The following is a 22,499-nucleotide window of genomic DNA, read 5'->3' on the forward strand; positions in this document are numbered from 1 at the left end:
ATTAACCATCCTCCAAAAGGAACACACAACACAATCCAAACTCATAACTAGAGGGCATGTCACCACAGAGGCCTGGTCCACACTACACAGTTAAATCGATTTAAACAGCGTTAAATCGATATAACTCTGTACCCGTCCACACTAAAGGCACTTTAAATCAATTTTAAGGGCTCTTAAAATCGATTTCTGTACTCCTCCCCAACGAGAGGAGTAACCCTAAAATCGATATTACTATATCGATTTAGGGTTAGTGTGGACGGAAATCGAAGTTATTGGTCTCATTCCTTTAATGTAGCTACCCAGAGTGCACCGCTCCGGAAATCGATGGTATCCTAGGACCATGGACGCACACCACCGAATTAATGTGCCCTAGTGTGGACGCATAAAATCGATTTTATAATATCGGTTTTATAAAACCAGTTTTAGTAATTTCGATTTTATGCTGTAGTGTAGACGTAGCCAGAGAATCAGACCAGGATATCTTGCTTAAAATCCTTTTCCACACACATTTGCAAAAGAAGCGCTCATCTCACTGAAATTTTGGTGATATTTAGTTTCTAACATCATGTTGTTACATAAGCAGCACAGAGATTCCAGTTGTCAATGTTCAGCACAATTTCCTTGATGTCTTCCTTCTCCCACCCCTGCACCCACCAAGGTGGGAATCAAAGATGATATGGGGACAAGAGGAAGCTGCAGTTCCAATCCTAGCTCTGACCTCCACTCCCTTGTCCAAGACAACCATCTCTGTACCTTAGCTTCCCCATCTATAACACAAGGGTAACATGCTGCCCAGGGGAACATGAGTTAATAAATGTTTGCAGAACACTTCAGTGCTAAAGATTAATTAAAAACCATATTTGATGTCCCTTGGTAGCTGATGAGGGCTTTTGTTGGCCAGGTACGCTGCTCCTACACCTTATCCCAACATGCTCATGCTGTCCATTTCCATGAATCTTGTCTGGGGACACTAGAATGGCAAGGAGGCCATACACAATGAAAATGCTCTGCAATGTATTTTGAAAGCAAATAATTCAGTCAGGCAAAGAAGAAAAAAAGGCCTTTAGAGGTTGCATCAATAAAAGAAGAGCTTAATATTTGTAATTTATTGTTTATTTTCATATACAAAAAGATAAACTTGAAATAGTTCTTTCTAGTTTTTTTCCTCCTATTTGTTGGGGTGTAGCTGCTTCACACAGGGCAAACACTACATTCATACTGGTTTATTCGGGCACCCAGTGCAAAGCTGAAGCAGCAAAACCCCAGCTTGGCAGATCTAATTTCAATCTTGAGACTCATTTCTAAAATACCACAGTAAAAAGGAACAAAGATCCACTGCAAATGTATGAACTATGATACAATTTTCTTTCCAAAAACATCTTCATTTCATAACTGCAATACCATGGATGTCTGCTTTAGGCCACTTTCTATATGTGTATATATATCTATATCTATATGTAGATATATAGAGAGAGATATATAATATATATAAAAAATCAGCACACTTCAATCCAAAAGGGGTTACAGCATACTTTTTTTCTTTAACAGGATACTTCAGTATAACTTTTGTTAACTCAGTAGTACAAGCTAGCTCTGTTCTACATCTTTAATAGCTACAAGAGTGAAATATAACCTACAACATTTACATTTCACATATCTTGGTATACAAACAGTATTCACTGAATTTGAGCCAAGGACCAACAGAATCTTTAAAAATTATTTCACCATCTGATAGAGCTTCCTGTGATTTACACTCAGTTTACTTCTGCAATCTTCTAAGTCTCATTGTCAGAGTCTATTAAATCATTCAAACTGGAAATCCTGGAGAAACAGGTTACTGCAAACTCTTATGTATATTCTATATATACAAGTTAAGTAACACAGCGTAATAAGACTTAGCTATCCATCCTAAAACTGATAATACACATTTTTCACTAAGCTAGACAAGTCTTAGGATTCTTTAATTTTTTTTTAATAAAGCACAAATTTAGAAGTAGCTGGTAAAACTGATAATATGACAGTTTAAAATGGCAAATGGTTCGGATGAAATTTCTTTCTGCTGGTGCCAAAACATTTTCAGTTTTGTACTATGCTGTGTTGTTTAACTGTATGTGTCTAATGTTACACGCAGAAAGCTCTTTCCACAAAAATTGACATCAAACTGTACGTAAGTCAAGTCAACTTTACAGTATAAAATTAGTCAAATTTCACAGAAATGTGAAAAAATATTAACAGGTGAAAGATTAAGCCTTCAACTCTATCATGAGGATCATGCAGAATTCATAAGCAGATATTTTGAACAGATTGACAATGGCATTGTGCGGATTTATGGCATAGAATTAAGATCAAGAAGCACGTTACTCAGGGCTTGTACACATTAGCACTTACTTCAGTATAACTTAAATCACTCAGGGGTGTGGAAAAGTCCCCTCTCCTCCCCAAGCAATGTAATTTACACCGACCTAAGCGCTAGTATGGACAGTGCTATGGCCAGTAGGAGCAGCTCTACTGCCGACCTAGCTACCACCGCTTGGGGAGATGGAGTAATTTATACTGATGGGAGAGTGCTCTCCTGTCATCATAGAGCATAGGCACTAGCAGCGCTACAGCGGCACAGCGACATTGGTACAGCTGTGCCACTGTAGCAACTCTAGCATAGACTAGCCCTTAGTCTGCAGTAACCACCTCTTTAAATTCGGATGGACCAAACAGCTGGTTTTGCACCATTACATAATTGCATGGAAAGGCCATCAGTGTTCTAAAAAGTATCTTCTGGGAGACTTTAATACTTTGTAAAAGGTGTACCAAAGATCCCCTGTAACCATCAATAGTCACACACACACACACACACACTTAACACTTACACTAACACTGATGCTTTAAAAAAAAAAGTCACAGATCACCTTCCTCCCTTTAAATTACTTCATGTTTGGATGTGAATGTTACTATTTCATATAGAAAAATTGCAGACTGTATTGGTGTATCAGGTATCTGGCTAAAATTAAAACAAATTTTAATCCACATTTCCCAAAAACATGACCAGTGAGAACAACGTTATATTTTTTCCTTCTGGAAAAACTGTTAGGGCTGTAATTCCCTTCAACCAGACACTGCTATGGAATACTCTGTTAGCGATGAAGCTGACTGTATTAAAACAAACCCAGGGGAATAAAAAGGTAAAGTCCATCAAGATGCCCTCTGTTATCCAGAGACAGGTTTTAGCTATTACACACCATGGACATCCTAAACCCTTACCACCTAGCCATCTTTTTATAAGTTAGAGGGTAAATTTGCAGCCTAGAAAGGCCACTAACTACTACTCAGTTAGGATTTCAAAGTGACTCTGTGATGGTCACTGGTTACACTTTAGTTCATTGGAATAGTAGAGAAAGCTGAACAAGCTACAGCCGCTGCTTTCCTTTTTACAGAAACAAAATCTACATAAGTCTTCCCAGAATGCACTGTGGTATACTACAGTTTTACAACACTAATCTTATCGGAATGTTCTACACTGATTTTTTAACAACTGGAAATGTCACTGAGTCCTCTGCTTCAGAAAAGAGCAAAACAAATGCAGGAACAGCATTTTAAATCACATCATCTGTCCCAATGAAATACTGAAAATCATAGAAATTAGAAGATTAATAAAGGAAGCACTTTTCAGATAACACCCTCTTGATATATATCCAGCACAATGCCATTAGAGAGCTTTACAGAAGCCCTTTTGGTTTCAATATTGGAAAACAAAAAGTTTGCTTTTCTTCAGTCCTTGGGGATCATTTTCATTTATATATATTAAATATATAAAAACACCCATATGTAGAAGGGTTCCTGTTTGTGTATGTTACAATATTGTAGTATCAAGGAGAATCCAGATAGCAACACTGTATGAGGTTTGAGGTAATTGGTTCTTGAAATACCTGGATCACAGACTGCATCCAGAAATAACAGCTGGGCAATGAAAAGTGGGTTCTTTTTCAGATAGAAAAAAACAAGTTAAAAATTACAGCAGTTGCCTTTACATGTTAAAAACAAAGGCACAACAGAAGAGTGTTACATATCAGAACTGAATGGACATAACAGAAGTATGATCTTTCAGTGGAATTGTCTCAATAGAGAAGATTACTACTTACTTCGTGGATTATTACTTCAGTTACTGGAGTAGAATTTTAACCTAAATCAGAAGTTTTAGGGAACAAGAAGTTACACGTGTTATTGACCAGGCACTTTTTAAAAGTGCTCCAGGAACACATTTATCTACCTTGGTTCAACTGAAGTCAATTCAACAGGGCCAAGATTCTACTCAGGGCATGTCTACACTGCTGCAGCTATGTCGCTTGTGCGCCTTAGTGTAGATGCTGCCTATACTGACAGAAGGGGTTTTCTATCATGTACTTAATCCATCTCACCGAGAGCTGGTAGCTAAGGCGACAAAAGACTTCTTCTGTCAATGTAGCTGTGTCTACACCAAGGATTAGGTCAACCTAACTACAGTACTCAGAGAGCAAAAATGTTCACAGCCCTGAGTGAACAGCCAATAAAAGTAAATTTTAGTAGTAAATTTTAGAAGTATTTTTTAAGAATTCAAGAACATCTTTGATTAGTAACAGATCAGAAAATTTATAGGATTTTTAACCTGGCAGTGTCCCACCAGTGCTTTTTAAAAGAAAAGAAGAAAAAGCATCCCTTACATTGCCAGTGAAATCCAACTTCTGAAAAACAGAACACTTGTCTCAAAATCCTGGGAAAGCCTGACCTGTTTATGGCATCTATACACTTCGAAGGGAAGGGATTTCTAGAAATTTGTTTTATTGGGTTTCTGCTGTCAACAGTTCCTTAGAGATCATATCAACAATGCATCAGAAGCAACTGCTATAAATGGACATGTCAATGAATAAAGTCAACCCAAGTATTTGGTCTTTGAAAATTCTTAACACGCTGATTTCACAATGCACTGTAGAATCACAGCACATGCATGACAGCACACTGATCACACATAGATATGTGAAAACAGCCTTCTTCGTTAAATCTAAGATGGCCATTCAAAAGCAACAAGCTTCTTTTGCAGAAGGGATGAAACATGCAAGATAACCAATTGGAAATATACAGTGCGGTCCCCAAAACATGTCCATGTACTTCCAACCTGCTTGTTAAATTAGTTTCAGATTAAATTGTTCCATCCTCTATACTCTGATGTAGCGCAGAGTTAGATTAAAAATTATATACATATATTTTACTGTGGTTACACAAAACTTCTCCCTTTTCCCTGCAGAAAGATATTACACTTTACAAAAATAATTTGTGGTATAAAAGAATAGTCACACAATGTAGAATTTTTGCTTGTATTATGTAACTAAAAATATATATTTTTTCAAAAGTAAAAAAGTTAAAATGTTATTTCCCTCGCTTATTATATAGTCTACTTTTTATTTACAATGTTACCAAACAATATTCTGTATGCAAAAGTGATATAGCCGGGGGCGCTTCTTACTTAGTAACTTCTCAACCAAAGTACTACTTGGACAGGACTGCAACAACTGCATGCTCACAATGTTATCAAGCAGTAACTTGTACAATTTAAAATTTCTTACTTTCTAATAAGAGATAAGTTCTTTCTCCCGGAAAACTGGGTAAACCTCTTAACAGTCTGCCTAGAAGGTAGTGCTATTGGAATTAAATACTAGTATGTGTTTTTCAGTTTAGATACTGTTAGAGGAGAAATCACTACTCCTGGTAAGAAGGGCCCTGATCCTACAAGGTCTGCACATGGGAATTCCCACCAGGAATTCTGCATCCAATGAACTTCCAGGATCAGTCAGTGACTTCAATGGGAACAGGACTGAGACCTCAGTACTGAGTGAAATGTAACTTGATAATCAGAGAAATGGAGAGGGACATTTGCTGCATCTTGCACCTGAAACTCAGAGAGATTGAGCATGCGCACTTGGCATTTCCACAGGTATAATTCTTATCTAATACTTTTTGTGGGCACAGGGAGAGGAGCAGAATTTCACCTTACAAGTATGAGAGAAGTCAAAGACACTGCATCTCATACCTTAATAAAAATGACTCCATGGCGACACAAAGGTCCAAACCTGTACGGCTTTTTTTTTTTTTTAAACCCTTTCCAACTTTGGTCTGTATCCTCCTTCACTTATCTCAACACCACAACCTGGGGCTTGTGGAAAATTCTGAATGCAAGTGGGTTTTATACTCATCTTTGCACGTGTTGATAGACCTAAGGAAACTAAAGCATCTTAGATTAACCAATGATTCTAGGAACCTAAAATGTGAAGAGATGCTCTTGAACATTAAAAATGCTTATTTTCATAGACATAACACATGCAGTAAGGGTCACCTCCTACATTCAAACACTCTCACTGACCTCAGTGGGAGTTTTGCCTGACTATAGAGAGCAGGATTGGGTGGCAAATTACTACTATGATTTAATATAGGGAGTCGTTTAGTTCTTCTGTAGTGAGAATTGGGCTTACTTAAGGTGTGTGTGGTAGCATGTCTATATTTTTTAAATAAAAACTGTTCAAGAGCATAACAACACTGCAGGAAGAATTAGTAGTTGACTTTCACCCAGGATGGGTTTAATTTAAAAAAAAAATCATTTACATTAAAATTTCACTCATACTTAGCCAACAGTCTGTAGTATCAGTAACACAACAACAAACTATGTTTTAGATGGCAATCACTTAGAAGGTTCTATAAAATTTTAGGAAGTGATTGATTCGTTGAATTTTAAGCCTCTCTCTAACAGGCGCTAGGACCACAGTGCATGTCTTAAAATTCTTATTCTGATATAGACTGTGATGCCCTAGTTCACACTGAGTATACCTCACTGACTGCAATATGAAGAAAGGACTCATAAACCAGCTCTAATTAATTTTACAAAATCTTGATCTGAATTGTGGGTGGCTGCTTACTTCTATTGCATCTGTAGCCCCAAAATTATTCATATTCTTTGTCTTCTTTAGTATAAGAAGAAATTGTCACTGGCTTCTGCTAGGAAGTTAAAACCATTTTAAAATCACTTTCTATAATATACTATTCTGACACTCATATAAGAGACTTGTACGGGGTGACAGAACAAGTCAGCTGTGTTGGTGGGAACAAACTGAATAGATTACTTCTTTGCTAGGTTGGCAGAGATTACTTGGTGATGAGGGCAATATAAAATCTGTACTCAGCATGAATAAATTAAATGCTGCTTATCAAGGACTAATTTCCAGCCTCCCTTATAAAATGCACATATATTTAAACATTCATGCAATGCACTAATTCCAGCCCTGGTACACTGATATTATCATTGTTTTAGTAGATCTATCCTGTATAGACAATTTCAGCTCCTGTAGAATTTCCCAGCTTAAAATGTGAACTCATACTTTTGTCAGCCAGATAACTAAGTCAATGTGACAAACTCATAACCCGAGTTAAGATAAATGCTGATGAAATCCTGACTCTCCTGAAGCCAAAGAGAACTTTGCCATTGACAACTGCCACCCAGGATGTTTAAAATTAACATTAAACTATGAATTGCAAATTGAGTAATGATTCCCAATAATAAGATGCTGCAATGAAAATGTTAAAGAGTACTTTTTAAATAGGCTGTCTTTAAGTCTGTAAATGCAGTGATCACTAGCTCTTCAAAAATGAGACTATATGGTCAATCATATTTAAAGAGATGTTATGGGGGAAATGGTTCCAATTGCTTGCAACTGCTACACCTGTGGAGGTGCCTTATTGCTGTCTTAGGAAATGTCTTTACAATACTAAACAAAATTCCAGTGGATACTGTAAAATGACCGTTCAAATGCAGAATGAGCAGTGATGAAACTACTCACTGGTAATTAGAAACCTGTGCAGTTGATGAGAACATAATCATTGACATGAAAAACTTGCAAGTTTAACTTAAACGTGTACACCTTTGTTCAAACTGGGGCAAATTTTTATGTAGACAAGACTCAGGACTTCCTTCTCTGACATACTAACATGCATGCGCATACACATTCATCCCATAGTCAAATTTAAATTTGTAACTGAACATACAGGCCCTGCAGAAACTCCCTCTTACCAGTTACTGAGTTATGTTCACACAATGATCTGTAAGGAACTGTAGAGCCAGAGAAGATGTTAGTATCTCACAATCAGTGTTTGGTCAACGTTGGTTTGTCCTTACAGTTCTCTGAAGTAAAATAAGCTACACGTTCAGAGTTTGATTATTCTTCCTCAAAAGAGACTGTTGAGGAAGAAAGTCTAATAGGCTATTGAAAATCATATGGCACTTTCAATAAATACTTTAAAGCTTCTTAAATAAATCAGTTTTGTTTTGTTTTTTAAAAAGCAACTGCTGTAATAAGCCTGTTTTATCCATAACACATAATTCTGAAGGAAAAAATCCAGAATAGCACAAAGATCAAAATAGTTAAAAGACAGTACAGCTTTTACTTTTCATAACAATCTGAACTGGATCCCATTTCAGGAAAAAACCTAAAAAACTACAGTTTATTCAATCTTAAGTCTTATCTAGAATCCCACCCCAAAGCTTATCACTCCTTTTCAAACCACTAAACCACACGTATATAAATCTCAGTGCAGAAATGTATTCACAGAGCAAAAGAAAGGCCCCAATCCTGCAAACACTTATGCACATGCTTAACTTCAAGTATGTGAATATTGCCACTGACTTCAACAGAACTACTTGCATGGGTCACTTTAAACACTATGGTGTTTGTAGCACTGGGGCCAAAGATGTTAACCATCAACTAGGCCATGAACTGTGCCAGAATTTTATTACTTTGCCTGTGTGTTTGTCCAGGTTTTCTGAACAGGGTCACATTAAAAAAAATCAGAAACATCCACATACACAAATACACTTACATATGTGCACATATTAATATGCAAATATACATTCAATAACTTGAAAAGTATTTAAGATTTTATTTAGACAGACAAGATAAGGCAACTACCTTACTGTCTCTCCAATATCAAGGACTTTATCAAGGTTTTAAAAGCCATGTTTTTGAGAAAAATAATTTTAATCTCTTTTTTCAGTTGGCAATTTTGTTTGCTTAATGATTTACACCTAGACAAAGATTCCTTGTTGATATTTTGTCAGTGACAAAAAAAATCCCAATTTGTTTATATAATATATATTTTTACATCATAAGAAGGTCATTTGTTTAGGGCTATATTTTGGTATAAAAGCAAATAAAAGTTTAAACGTTCTGGCAATCAAAGGAGGAAAGATAACTTTCAGTCTAGCAAGACACTGATTTTTGTATTGATGTTATGTTCTGAGAAAAAGTAAAATTATTAAATAAAAAGATGTACTGTCCTTTCACTGAAACAGACCAAACACAAAATGGAAACAGCCTTCACAAACAAGAGTGAATAATGCCCAGATACCTTATATAGGCAGTTATTCTACAACTGTATACAGTTATTTACAATGGTGCTTTATAAAACAAAAAATGGTAGCACTTCCTAAAAGATTTTGGAACTTTTTTTCTTTTTTTTCTTTTTTTAAAACTCCCTTGTCATAAAAGCCAACTTACATTAAAATAGACTTACTACAAGACAACACAACTAACAAAATATATAATAAAACTCATACAAGTAGAAAATTGAGGTATTTCTGGTTTGAGGTGGTCTGTGGTCATGAAGTTGTTTTTTTTTGTTTTTTTTTTTCAGTTTAAACCTCGGAAGCCACGTAACGTGTTGTGTGTGTGTGTGTGTTTTGTTTTTTAAACATTGCATGTTTTGCAAATTAAAAAAATATTTAAATGTTGAATCAGCAGCATTAGGAACGTTCACTGACTAGAGCAAGTTTATGGCATACTAGAGTAACGGTATTTTAGAATATGCACCACTTTAAGACAAACGAGGTTAGTCACAGATAAAGAGAAAGTTGAGTCAAAGAAACTGGTTTAACAGATTCTATGGTTAATGTTAATGCTGCTCTGTTACCTCCCTATATTCTGCTACTGTACAATTCAAATGCTTCTTGGGTGCAACTGTCTGCCAGTGGCCCAAGTAATTTTTTCCCCTCCAGTTAAAAAAAGAAGAAAAAAAAAGGCCTTTCTACAGAGCCAGAAATCACACTTCTTTTTAACCATCTGCACTGGTAGCTTGGGCTAAGCAGTTATCCAGCCCTGAGGCCTTATTCCCTGAACTGCTACTGTATTTAAAGCAAGATATAAATGCTTTCAAATCTTCCAGTACTTTACAGAGTGCTTCTGAGAATATGCTGTTGTCTCTCTCAATTACACTGCTTAAAAACATCTTTTTCCAATTCTTACCTGGAGTTTTAAAAATTTATACACCTATGGTTTGGTTTTGTTCTTTTAACACCCAAGCCTGAGATATTGGGGGAAGTAAGAACTAGTACCTTGCTTAGCCCATTGGCTCATTGACCCAACTTTCTCAATATGCTGCGGTGATAAATACTCTGCCTCAAAAAAGTTCTTCCCCTCATTAACTGGTTACCTGAGAAGTAGCTCCATAGCAAATGATGTTTCTCCAAATGCTGCAAAGTCCAACATCACTCTCCCCTTCTCCTATACTAAACACCCCCCTTTAATTTTACCACCAAAGAGTTAACATTCTCTTCCCAGTTTCTTGTGTTTTTTTCCCATTACAATGACACCCGTTAGATCCGTAAAAGACACATCTGCTGTTTGTTTCTTTTTGAAGCTCACTGTCTAAAAAAAGAAAATTGGGGAAAATAATCCTTTTGAGGAAGGTGTAATCTTATGTAACAGTCTTAAGTTTCCTCCAAAGTTTGCAGCATTGCGTTTTCTAAGATGGTACGTGGTTTTCCTTTATGTCAGAGATGCTCTGTGTTGAAGACAGACCAATAAAGAGAAACCCAGAAAACTGAATAAAAAAAAAAAACACAACTGAAGTGAGTTTGTTGAGGTGCTGAGGTACCTGCACCTTTTCTGCATTCATTAGTCGGCACCTGAATGCTTGCTGAGATGTCTTTTTTTAATACAGTAGAGCAATGTGCTGGTAAAATTGATCCAATCCAAAAAACAACAACAACAATAATAATAATAAAAAGTCAAGATAAAATAGCAGCTGCATTCATGTGTTTGTTGGGTTTTTAAACTTTTTTTAAATCCACTGAGTCTGGAAAGACAAAAGTGAACCAGGACTTAGATACTAGACTCTTTGGGTGGCAAGTCCACGTTGGTGACAGATGTCACGATGGAAACGAGGCAGTCCGAGGTAGTGCCGTTTACTGATTTACGGATCTGAGAAATGCGCTCCTCGACACAGCCTGCCGAAAGCCGAGCCTCTGCATCATGGTCCCAGCATTCTTCAATTGTAACACAGAGCTGTGCCAAACCCTGTGGAGTCAAGAGGAAACACACATTTAGCAAATGGATTCTCGCTGAACTCTTGTTTGTAGGGGGAAGAGAGAGAGGGGTGGCATGTTGAGCACCACACAGAGTCTGGCAGCAGATGTAGGAGAATCCGGGCACAGCTCTTTAACAGAAGATCCTATGGGCTTGTCTACAAGAATGGTCAGTTTGTGGCAAGACAGTGTAAATTTACCCCTCACTAGTCTGCTGCTGCACACTAAAAGTTTCCTAGTGTGCTTTGAGCTACCTTGCTTTAAAACAGGAGCAGATCAAAGCACACTAGGAAACTCCTCATGCACAGCAGCAGTGTCCACATTGACACTTAGAGTGCAGCAGGCTAGTGTGAGGTAGATTTACTCCAAGCCTTTCTATTGTCCCTATGTCAGTATTGCCAACCCTAGGTTCTCAAAAATCCAGAGTTAGGCCACAAAATATAAGATTACTTTACAAAAAGTTGTGTGTGTGTTTTTTATATTATTTTATTTATATTAGTTCTTTGTCTTATGGGTTCTGAGCCTTTAGGGTGCACTTGGGTCAAGCCTTTCCCTACAAACACAAAGGCTAGACTTTTTTGTTTGTTTGTTTTAAAATCAAAGCAGAGATTCTCAACTAATCACTTGATTCCAGGAACAGTAATTTTAAGAAAAAGAAAACAAACACCAAATACTGCAAGACTTGAGATAATAGCATGAGAGTTGGCAACTTTGATACAAGTACAATAAAACTCATCCTCCTAAAGAAATACTGCTTCCTTTGTATGGGTAAACTGTTACATTATGTATTCTAACTGTCTATTTTGTGTGTGTGTGTGTGTGTGTGTGTGTGTGTGTGTGTGTGTGTGTGTGTGTGTGTGTGTGTGTACACACATACACATAGTGCTTAGTCATCCTATAAAATTACTAGATTAATAAACACCTCACCTTCTATACAGCTAAATGCAGGTCATAGACCATCTGAATTTTATACAATTTTGAACAATCAGGATTTACCCATATATTACAACAACAAATGTCCCTGATTTTGGGAAAAGCAACAAAGAGTCCTGTGGCACCTTACAGACTACCAGACGTATTGGAGCATAAGCTTTCATGGGTGAAGACCCTCTTCGTCAGATGCATGTAATGGAAATTTCCAGAGGCAGGTATAAATATGCAGGCCAGAATCAGTCTAGAGATAACGAAGTCAGTTCAATCAGGGAGGATGAGGCCCTCTTCTAGCAGTTGAGGCTAGCCAACTACAAAAGCAGTTTCTCCTCCCTTGGTGTTCACACCTCAACTGCTAGAAGAGGGCCTCATCCTCCCTGATTGAACTAACCTCATTATCTCTAGCCTGATTCTGGCCTGTATATTTACACCTGCTTCTGGAAATTTCCACTACATGCATCTGACGAAGTGGGTATTCACCCACAAAAGCTTATGCTCCAATACTTCTGTTAGTCTGTAATGTGCCACAGGACACTCTCACTTTTTACAGATCTAGACTAACACGGCTTCCCCTCTGATACCTGATTTTGGGGAAACAAAGAATTTAAACCACCTGAGACAATGGCAACAATGTGGCTGAACACAGAGGTATTTAGCTTCTTAGCTAGTGCATGGGGACTGAACAGCTCAGTGACTGAGCCATTTACCTTTAGGCTATCATTTTTAATTCTGCACAGGTTAAGTCATTTGACAGTTCACTGGCTCATGTGCAATGACTTGGAGGTCTCAGTTCAATTAGTGGACAGGTGTTCAAAGCACAAAAGACATATCACTGCAATTAGCACCTTTGTTGGCATTTCTTCAGAGAGAATGAAACTATATACTTTCCTGAACAGGGCTGAGACATGTTGGCTTGCAGAATCAGGGGGAAGCTTGCACCGCCACTGCACATGCATGGGCCTGCTCTATGGCTAAACATGCATGGGCCTGCTCTATGGCTAAACAGAGGGCTTTTCAGATGTCAAACTGGCCCATATCACAGGCACTAAGCTTCAAAAAAGCTAATGCCAAGGGGCTGAGAATCCTTTTCACTACCTTAATGTACAAAAAGTTACAAAATATTCCATCTCTGCTTATGCTGGTGAAGGGTGAAACTGCTTTAAAAAAAAAAAAATCCAATCAGTTGATTAAAACCACAGTAACAGAAAGGACAAACTATCCAACAGCATGGGGGCTGCATAAGTGTCACATAACCTGGGTTCGATTCCCAATGCTTCCACTGCCCTTCTGACTGACCCTGGGCAAATCACTCAGTTTCCCCATTGGTAAAATGGGGATACGATACTGACCTTGTGTCATAAATAGATAGTTACGGGTTAATGTCTCTTTTACCTGTAAAGGGTTAACAAACAGGGAACCAAACACCTGACCAGGGGACCAATCGAGAGACAAGATACTTTCAAATCTCGGTGGAGGGAAGCCTTTGTTTGTGTTTTTTGGGTTTTGCTTTGTTCTCTCTGGGCTCTGAGAGTGACCACACGTACCTACAGGCTCTCTAATCTTCTATTCCAATTTTGTAAGTACAAAGGTAGAAAGGCGGTATAGTCTTTTTATTTGTTTTTCTTTATTTGCAAATGTATATTTGGCTGGAAGTATTTTAAATTGTATTTCTGCTGGAGGAGGCTTTTTCTCCAGTTTCTAGAAGCTGACAGACCCTGTAATATTCCATCTTGAATTTACAGTGATTTTCTTTATTCTTTTTTTCTTTTATTAAAAGTTTTGCTTTTAAGACCTGTCTGATTTTCCCCCTTGTTGAGGCTCAAGGGAATTGAGTCTGTACTTAACAGGGAAGGAGAAGGGAGGGGGAGAGAAAGGGGGGGAACCCACCTGATTTCTCTGTGTTGTGATTCAAGGAGTTTGAATCACGGTGATCTCCTAGTGTACCCAGGGCGGGAAAGATCTGGGAGGAAGAAAGGAGAAGGGGGAATCTCTTTGTTTAGATTCACAGAGCTTGAATCTGTATATCTCTCCAGGAGCCCAGGGAGGGAACACCTGGAGGGGAGGAGGGGGAAGGGAAATGGTTTATTCCCCTTTGTTGTGAGACTCCAGGAATTTGGGTCTTGAGGGTCCCCAGGGAAGGTTTGGGGGAGACCTGAGTTCATCAGGAACGCTACTCTAAGTCCTGATTTGTGGCAGCACTACAGGATCTAAGCTGGTAATTAAGCTTAGGGGAATTCATGCTAGTACCCATATTTTGGACGCTAAGGTTCAGAATTGGGAATTATACTATGACATGGTAGGCAGTGGTGGGATAAAGTAGAATCCAAAAGCCAGTAAGATTATTATTTTTCTTTTTTCTCTACTAGCTGCTTATAAGCAGAGAGAGGGTTTTTAAAACTACAGCCAGAATTTTTTTTTCCTTGCTCCTTTCTGGTTGTGCAGAGGCTGCCTCTGGCAAAGACATTAAAGTTTAACAAGGGTCTTTTGTTAAACAAAGCAGGCTTAAGTGGTCAGCAACAGACACCAGCAGAACATATTTGGATATCAAAGGGTTTTCTTTTGTTTTAATTTAAACGCGAAAGATTAGGTAAAAAGTTAAAAAAGGCACTGTTGCTAGGCAACCCAAGCAGGCAGCAGAGGAGCAGCAGTTCAGACAGTAAACCAGCAGAGGGCGCCCCAACACAAGACATCAGAAACCATGAGTACCAAGGACACCCTGAAACAGGAACGGGCAAGGCAACAGGCCATAGAAAAAGAAAACGAACATAGGACACAGATAGAACTAATTAATACAGAAATAGCCAAGGAAGAGGTGGTCCACAAAAGAGAACAAGCAGCCAAAGAAGCAGCCCACAAAAGAGAACAAGCAGCAAAAGAGGCAGACCACCGAAGACAGATGGAACTCCAGAGGGAAGCCCACCAGCAGGCCCTCGCATTAGAACAGGCTAAGCAACAGAACCCAGCCAATTCTAACAACACTTCTTCAATTATGGTTCCACATCCCAAGAAATTTCCCACCTACAAGGCAGGTGATGACACTGAGGCCTTCTTAGAAAATTTTGAAAGACCTGCCATGGATACAACATCTCTGAAAACCAGTACATGATAGAGCTGAGGCCACTGCTCAGTGGACCCTTAGCAGAGGTGGTGGCTGAAATGCCTAAGGAGAACATGAACGATCATAAACTTTTTCAAACCAAGGCCAGATACAGAATGGGGATAACACCTGAGCATGCCCGTCAGCAGTTCAGAGCCCTAAAATGGAAACCAGATGTGTCATTCCCCTGACACGCCTACCACATTGCAAAGAATTATGAGGCCTGGATATCAGGAACAAAGGTTAAAAATCTGGACCAGCTGCACCTCCTGATATAAATGGAGCAGTTCTTAGATGGTGTTCCTGAGGAAACAGAGAGGTACATCCTAGATGGAAAACCCAAAACGGTAACTGAGGCGGGGGAGATTGAAGCCAAATGGATGGAAGTGGCAGAAAAGAAAAAAGCTACTGTCAAGGGGAACGAATACCCCAGGGGGCACACTGACAATAAACCCTTTAACCGAGGGCAGCCCAAGACCCCACCTACAACCCAAGGAAAGCCACAGACGCCCTCTTCTCCCACCTCACCAGTCTCCAGTAACCCACCTCGTCCCAGTGACCAGTCAGCTTGACGATGCTTTAAATGTAATGAACTGGGACATATAAAAGGCCAACTGCCCCAAGAACCCCAACCGAGTGCAGTTCATTACACCACCATCACACCAAAGATCCCCAGGCCCAGATACCTCTCAAATACCCTTGGAGCAAAAGGGAAAATTTGAGAGTGGGCAGAAAGAAGGTTACCGTGTGGAGAGACACGGGGGGACAAGTGTCAGCTATCCACCAATCCTTGGTGGACCCCAAATTCATCAACCCAAAGGCCCAAGTTTTGCTTTAAAAAAAAAAGAATAAAGAAAATCACTGTAAATTCAAGATGGAATATTACAGGGTCTGTCAGCTTCTAGAAACTGGAGAGAAAGCCTCCTCCAGCAGAAATACAATTTAAAATACTTCCAGCCAAATACACATTTGCAAATAAAGAAAAACAAATAAAATGACTATACCGCCTTTCTACCTTTGTACTTACAAAATTGGAATAGAAGATTAGAGAGCCTGTAGGTACGTGTGGTCACTCTCAGAGCCCAGAGAGAACAAAGCAAAACCCAAAAAACACAAACAAAGGCTTCCCTCCACCGAGATTTGAAAGTATCTTGTCTCTCGACTGGTCCCCTGGTCAGGTGTTTGGTTCCCTGTTTGTTAACCCTTTACAGGTAAAAGAGACATTAACCCTTAACTATCTGTTTATGACACCTCGTTTGTAAAGTTCTTTGAGCTCTGCTAGTGAAAAATGGTATGCAAGAGCTGCATACTATTATTTTTAGCTATGGATTTTTCTTCTTACAGTGATATTCTACATCATACCAATGAAGGGGTGGGGAGGAAGAAGTCAGGGAGAGAGAAGGCGACAGGGACTGTTTTTACTGGTGCTCAGCACTGTTAGTTCCCATGGAGTTGTGGACGCTCAGCTCCTTTGAAAATAAGGCCCAGGAAACTAGAAAAATAAAGTTCATATGTAGTTCAGTTTATTCCTCAAGACAGTTCCGTTCTGCCAAACTGTTAAAAATATAATTTCCCTGATGTAACTGACTTGAAGTTAACATCTAATGCTCAACTGCATTGCTAATTCCAGTCTTTAGGGAAAACATTTTAAGCTGTTAACGAGATAGGACATACAGGGTGTTTCAGCCAGTGATCCTTGAAAGCAGGCCGCATCTTTTTGTGAACCACCACTTCCTGCAGGTCCTCAAGGGATGGATGCTGACCTATCTCCTCTTCAAAAGGCAGCATATACTCATCCACTGGACCTGAGGTATATGGAGAGAACTATGTTAATACAGAGACAGACTCTATTAGATGTATCTTTTCACTTAGTCTGAACTGCAATTCCATGGCAACAGAAAAACCCAGTCAAAGCAAAGCATTGCACACTACACAAGTCATGTCATTTTATACCAATGTGATTTACATTCCCCCTTCACAAAACCATTCTGCCATCACTGCTAGTTGTCAATTCATGAATTTGACACTGATGTCTGCTATGAACCCCAAATCTTGCACAACACTACAAATTTTGTCTGTTTCCTAATGGAAAATTAGTGTGGCATTTTGTAAAAAAAACTAAGCAAGTTAACACCAAATCCCAGTTGATTATGTTTGATGTCTGACTCCAAATACACACACTGTCCTGGCAGCAGATATTAATATGCCAGTCACTTCATTTTAGTCGCTGACTTGCTACGTCAAACACCAATGAAATATTTCTCATTTGTTCTTTCATGACCTCGTCTGATCATAGACTTATGGCAATAAAGCAATAACACAGTCCTTTGTTTTTAGTTACTACTCTGCAGCTGTGGCCCTGAGAACCAACACTTTCCTAAATAAGCCAACCCTGATTAAGTGACAGCCTGCAAGCCATCATCAATTTAGGTAGCTCTAGCGTAGTTACACTCTTGACAGTATTGTCCATGTAACAATGCACAGCTTGGGAATATTCAGATAGTTCTTGCAATTCTTTCGTGTTTCAATGGACCTCTACATAAATGACCCAAGATGGAAAGCAGGAATGTAGTACGGCTAAACATAGCTGGGATCAACCTATAATGTAGGGCCTCAAACATTTTAATGTATTCAGGCATACGATGAACTTAATTTTTGAGATACTTTAGGGAATAGGATCTGGAGAAACTTGATCTGGGTCAATTCTGCTTTGAATGGTGATCAGTTATAACAGGACAGCAACTTTCAGAAATCTGATTCGGGATTAGACAGCTAACTACACTGTAGAAAAGTACAGAAACTTTCGTTTTGACCCTTTTCTATACAGTTAAGTCTTAATCCACACTGGGAGCTGAACCACGCCAAGCACAAATGCATTCTGAAACAATGTCGTTTCATAAAAAAAGGGCTTGAAAACTTCAAAGAAGATAGTTTTCCAACAGGAGTAGAGGCATATTTTCTTCTCTGGGGAGAATTTTTGTTTTAATTGTGCTTTAGACTAATCTCCAGCTAGCACATATAGAATGATTTCTGAACGTTTCAGCTATCACGAGTATAGCTGTGAACTGCTCTGAACCACAACAGCATATGACAACTTCTTAGCAGCAGTCTGGACTCCCAGTTGTGGCAATAAGTTTGGTTTATTGAAACATCATTTGGCATATCATAATGCTTAGATGCACTCTAAAAAATAGCACGCCAACTGAAATGAGGAATTTTTTTTTTTTTTAAGGGTTTTTGTGCATTACTGCATGGTCTCTTTGGACCAAGAAGTGACCTCTTTCAAACCGGACAGTATTTAACATGGGTTCCTTCAAACTGAAGGCCAAAAAAAAAGCTGGATATTTTTATCTGCTCATGAACTGTAAACCATCAAGACTACAATATTGAAATACATGGCTATTACTCTGAAAGGTGACTAAAAGTCCATTTAATTTTTCCCATTTATGTGGTGCCAATCAGTAAAACAAATCAAATATTTAGCCCCCCGATAAGCCATCTCCATTGATAGGACAATGATAATGACCTTCCTATGCATATCCCCACCACATCAAAGTATCAGGACTGTTCCAACACACCTTTAGGGAAAGTCTGAATGACCATTTGCAACATGCTGTGCATATCAATAAACTCTTGCTCCACTGCGGCAGAAACAGAATAAAAGAGGCCTTAACTCGAGCTAACTGCTGGTAGCCACCTGACAAACAAAGCTTGAACTGTTGGCACAAGCACCTGGCTGATCTCAAAATGACAAGAAGGAAAAGGAGAAAAGAGGTGATCTCAAAGAACCAAGGAGCCAAACCATAGGACAAAACAAACACCTGAAATTGAACTGGAAACTAGCTCAGTCTATCTATGGAGCACAGGTATAAGCAGCAGCACTGGTAAATCCACTACATTTGCAGGCACTTAGGGTATGTCTACATTGCAATTATACACCTGCACCTGGCCTGTGTCAGCAAACTTGGGGCTTGGGCTATGGGGTTATAAAATTGCAGTATAGACATTCAGCCTTGGATTGAAGCCTGGGCTCTCAGATCCTGCTGCCTCGTGAGGTCCCAGAGCTTGGGCTCCAGCTCGAGCCCAAAACAATTACACCACAATTTTACAGCCCCACAGCCAGAGCCCCTTTAGCACAAGTCAGCTGACACACGCCAGCTGTGGATTTAACTGCAGTGTAGACATACCCAGTATGAAGGGAAGGTATTTTTGAAGTTTCCAAGAACTCTTCAGGGACAGTCACACAGTAGAGGTCATTGCAGTAAGCCTGGAGGTATTATGGGTTCATTGTTTATTAGTCTCCAATTATTTCCAAATCAAATATGCTCATTTTTACAAGTAATAACATGTTCCTCATAGACACACTAACTGCTAGCCTTATAAACTCAACCTGGACTTGTGAGCTGAGCAGTGTTCTTTCTGGTGCACACACCTCCAACAATAGAAGGTTCTGCAGGCCAAATGTGCCCTTAGTTACATTTGTGCACACTCAATGTCCTGGAACTGACATTTAGTCTGAAGTCACTGCTGAAGTGTGAGTCACAGTGCCATTCAGCTCCATGTCCCAGCGCTGTATGGGCTCTGCATGACCAACAAGACTAAACATTCGGCACAGCAGACGTGGCTCTGAATAAATGCATGGAGCAGATCCATTGAGTCAGAAGGTGCCTGTAGCAGAGAGGCATGACCTCCCTCAGAAATTGCCATGAGGGAGGGTCAGAAGCCCTCTGGTGGGCAGAACCAGGAAAGCCATGCCCACCACGCCAGAAGCCGAGGGGCAGGTCAGGAACAGGAAGTATAGATGGCAGGCCCTGTAGCTCAGTTGAGGGAGGCAGATGCTTCCACCTCCTAAGGACTTCTGCTGCCCCAAGGACTCATCCTAACTGCCTGTGCTACCAGACATGCCCGATGCTGAGGAGTGGCTAGGATTACTGTTTGCAGTGTACCCAGGGGAGACAGAGGACAACCCAGAGATCCAGGTACATCTGAGGGAAGAGTAGGAAGTGGCCCATGGACAGCTGACTATGGTCAGGCTGGATTGCTGCCTGAGCCCAGTTCAGTGTGGTGCAGCTGGATCCTTCCTGACCCAGTGGCAGAGTGGTCTGCCACAGTTAGGGCCCTGGGCTTGGATGCAGTGGAGTCAGGTGGGCCCGTGTTCCCCTACCCACTGCCATCCCTGGGGTGGCAGTCACCTCACCTTAAGCCAGGAGGCCTGTGGGAGTCTACCATCTGCCTGAGCCCTCTAGACTGTATTGGGTGCTCACCCCTGCCTGAGGGCTGGAGCCCTAGACTGCTGGTACCCTGCTCTGCTTGACAGCTGGGGTCCCTGGATTATTCCCTGCTCTGTCCTGTCTGAGGCCTGGAGCCCTGGATTGCGCTTGGCACCCTGCCCTGCCTTAGGGCCTGGGGTCCCAGACTATATCTGGCTCTATCCTGCCTGAGGGCTGGGCTTTAGACTATTGGTGTCCTGCCATGTCTCAGGGCTTGGGCCCCTGGACCACTCACTGCTCGACCCCGCTGAAGGGATTGAGCCCCCAGACTGCTAACACCCCCCTTGTCTAAGACTTATTCCAGGAGCGTGACAGCCAAGAGGCATGGCCTCCCTTGGAGATTGACAGCAAGGGAGGACCACACATGCCTACATGTTTAGTGCGCCAGTTACACATGCACAGACAGGAGAACTGCACTTTGGGTTCAATCCAACTCCAACTGAAGTCAAAGGAAGTCTTTCCATTGACTTTAATGGGAACTGCATCAGGGCCTTTTGAAGTTGTATTTAATAAAGGGAGATGGGGGAGATCCAAACGGATGTTCTGAACCAGACTGAACCATAGGAGACCTGCGTTATATTCCCAGCTCTGTCATAGACCTGCTGGCGGGGCAAGTCACTATCTCTGGGTCACTGTTTCCCCTTCTTTCCCTTGTATGTCATGTCTAGTTAGACAGTAAGCTCTCTGGGGAAGAGACTAGTCTCTTACCATGAGTATGTACAGGGGTCCCAATTTGATTTGAGTCTCTAGATGCTACTGTAATGCAAATAAACAATAATATTTGAAACCCAGGGGAGTCAACATATTGAGGACTGAATGTTTGTTCCATAACCTGATTCCATACAAAAAGTGAGGAGTCTGAACAGGTAGTCGTGGAGCTGACAGAAATGACTATTTCTGCCTCCCCTCAGTCGTAACATCAGCAGGCAATCTTCTGCACATGGCAAGACCGTCACCAATTAGCAGATGCACTATTTCCACATGACACTTCTTGCTGACAGACTAGAGGCTGCCCCATTTTTCAAGCACTGTTTTGATGAAGGAACACTAAGTCAGGCGATGTGGGGAAAGCAAACTCTTGTGGCTAAGGCTTTGATTGCCGTAACTCAGGTGCTTAGGTTTTTGTTCTTACAGTGTAGACTGCACTCTCCCCTATACTACATCTCAGAGAAGGGAAGGAAGAGCTGATGTATTAGCCTTTCACATAGGTTCAAAACTTGCTTAGGGAACAAGTGAAAATGAACAGGTCTGACAAGAAATGAGACCCCCTTCTTTGGAGAGACAGTGTAGAGGGTACATTTAATACTTTAAAGGAGGCCCACTGTCAACTGTTGAACTATTTCCTCTCTCATCTCATTCGCCAGTTTTTTTATTGGGCTCCCAGGCATTATGCAATATAATCTGCATACTGTTAAAAGCACTTTGGACCTTAACTCTGAAGTCCACTGTTTAGAGGGAATGACAGTATATTGGAAAATCCAGATTAGCATCTTAATAAGAAGAACATGCCATTGATTTTATGAAGATAACATCATTCTCTGGACCACATACCCCTGCTGAAGCTGAGCTGGGGAGCTTTACACTTACCATCAGCTGCTGTGCACCTGGAGATTAACTCCCACAATACTAGTCCCATTGCATACATGTCTATTCTCAGGAAGGCATCTCGCTGGAAGTTGATTGCCCCCTCTAACACCTCAGGCGCCATGTACCTCCTTGTTCCCACCTATATACCAAAAAAAAAAATGCAACTTAAGTTACAAGAGATAGTTGGGTGTATAGGAATTACAGCTGTTTCATCAACCTCAAAGCTACCTCTCTGCTAAGATGG

At 40.2% G+C, this 22,499-nt stretch overlaps 1 protein-coding gene across 1 annotated transcript in view; it reads right to left on the reverse strand.

The window, feature by feature from the left end:
- Positions 1-1,145: 1,145 nt before the first annotated feature.
- ACVR2B (activin A receptor type 2B) overlaps positions 1,146-22,499 on the reverse strand; it is a 172,162-nt gene continuing 150,808 nt past the window's right edge. The window contains exons 9-11 of the mRNA XM_030550013.1: positions 22,256-22,394; positions 17,073-17,203; positions 1,146-11,363 (exon numbers count right to left, since the gene is read on the reverse strand). Coding sequence (XP_030405873.1) covers positions 11,169-11,363; positions 17,073-17,203; positions 22,256-22,394 — 465 coding nt within the window. The 3' untranslated portion in view covers positions 1,146-11,168. The remainder of the gene's footprint in view (positions 11,364-17,072; positions 17,204-22,255; positions 22,395-22,499) is intronic.

The sequence above is a fragment of the Gopherus evgoodei genome, chromosome 2, assembly GCF_007399415.2.
Source record: "Gopherus evgoodei ecotype Sinaloan lineage chromosome 2, rGopEvg1_v1.p, whole genome shotgun sequence".
Classification (NCBI taxonomy): Eukaryota; Metazoa; Chordata; order Testudines; family Testudinidae; genus Gopherus; species Gopherus evgoodei.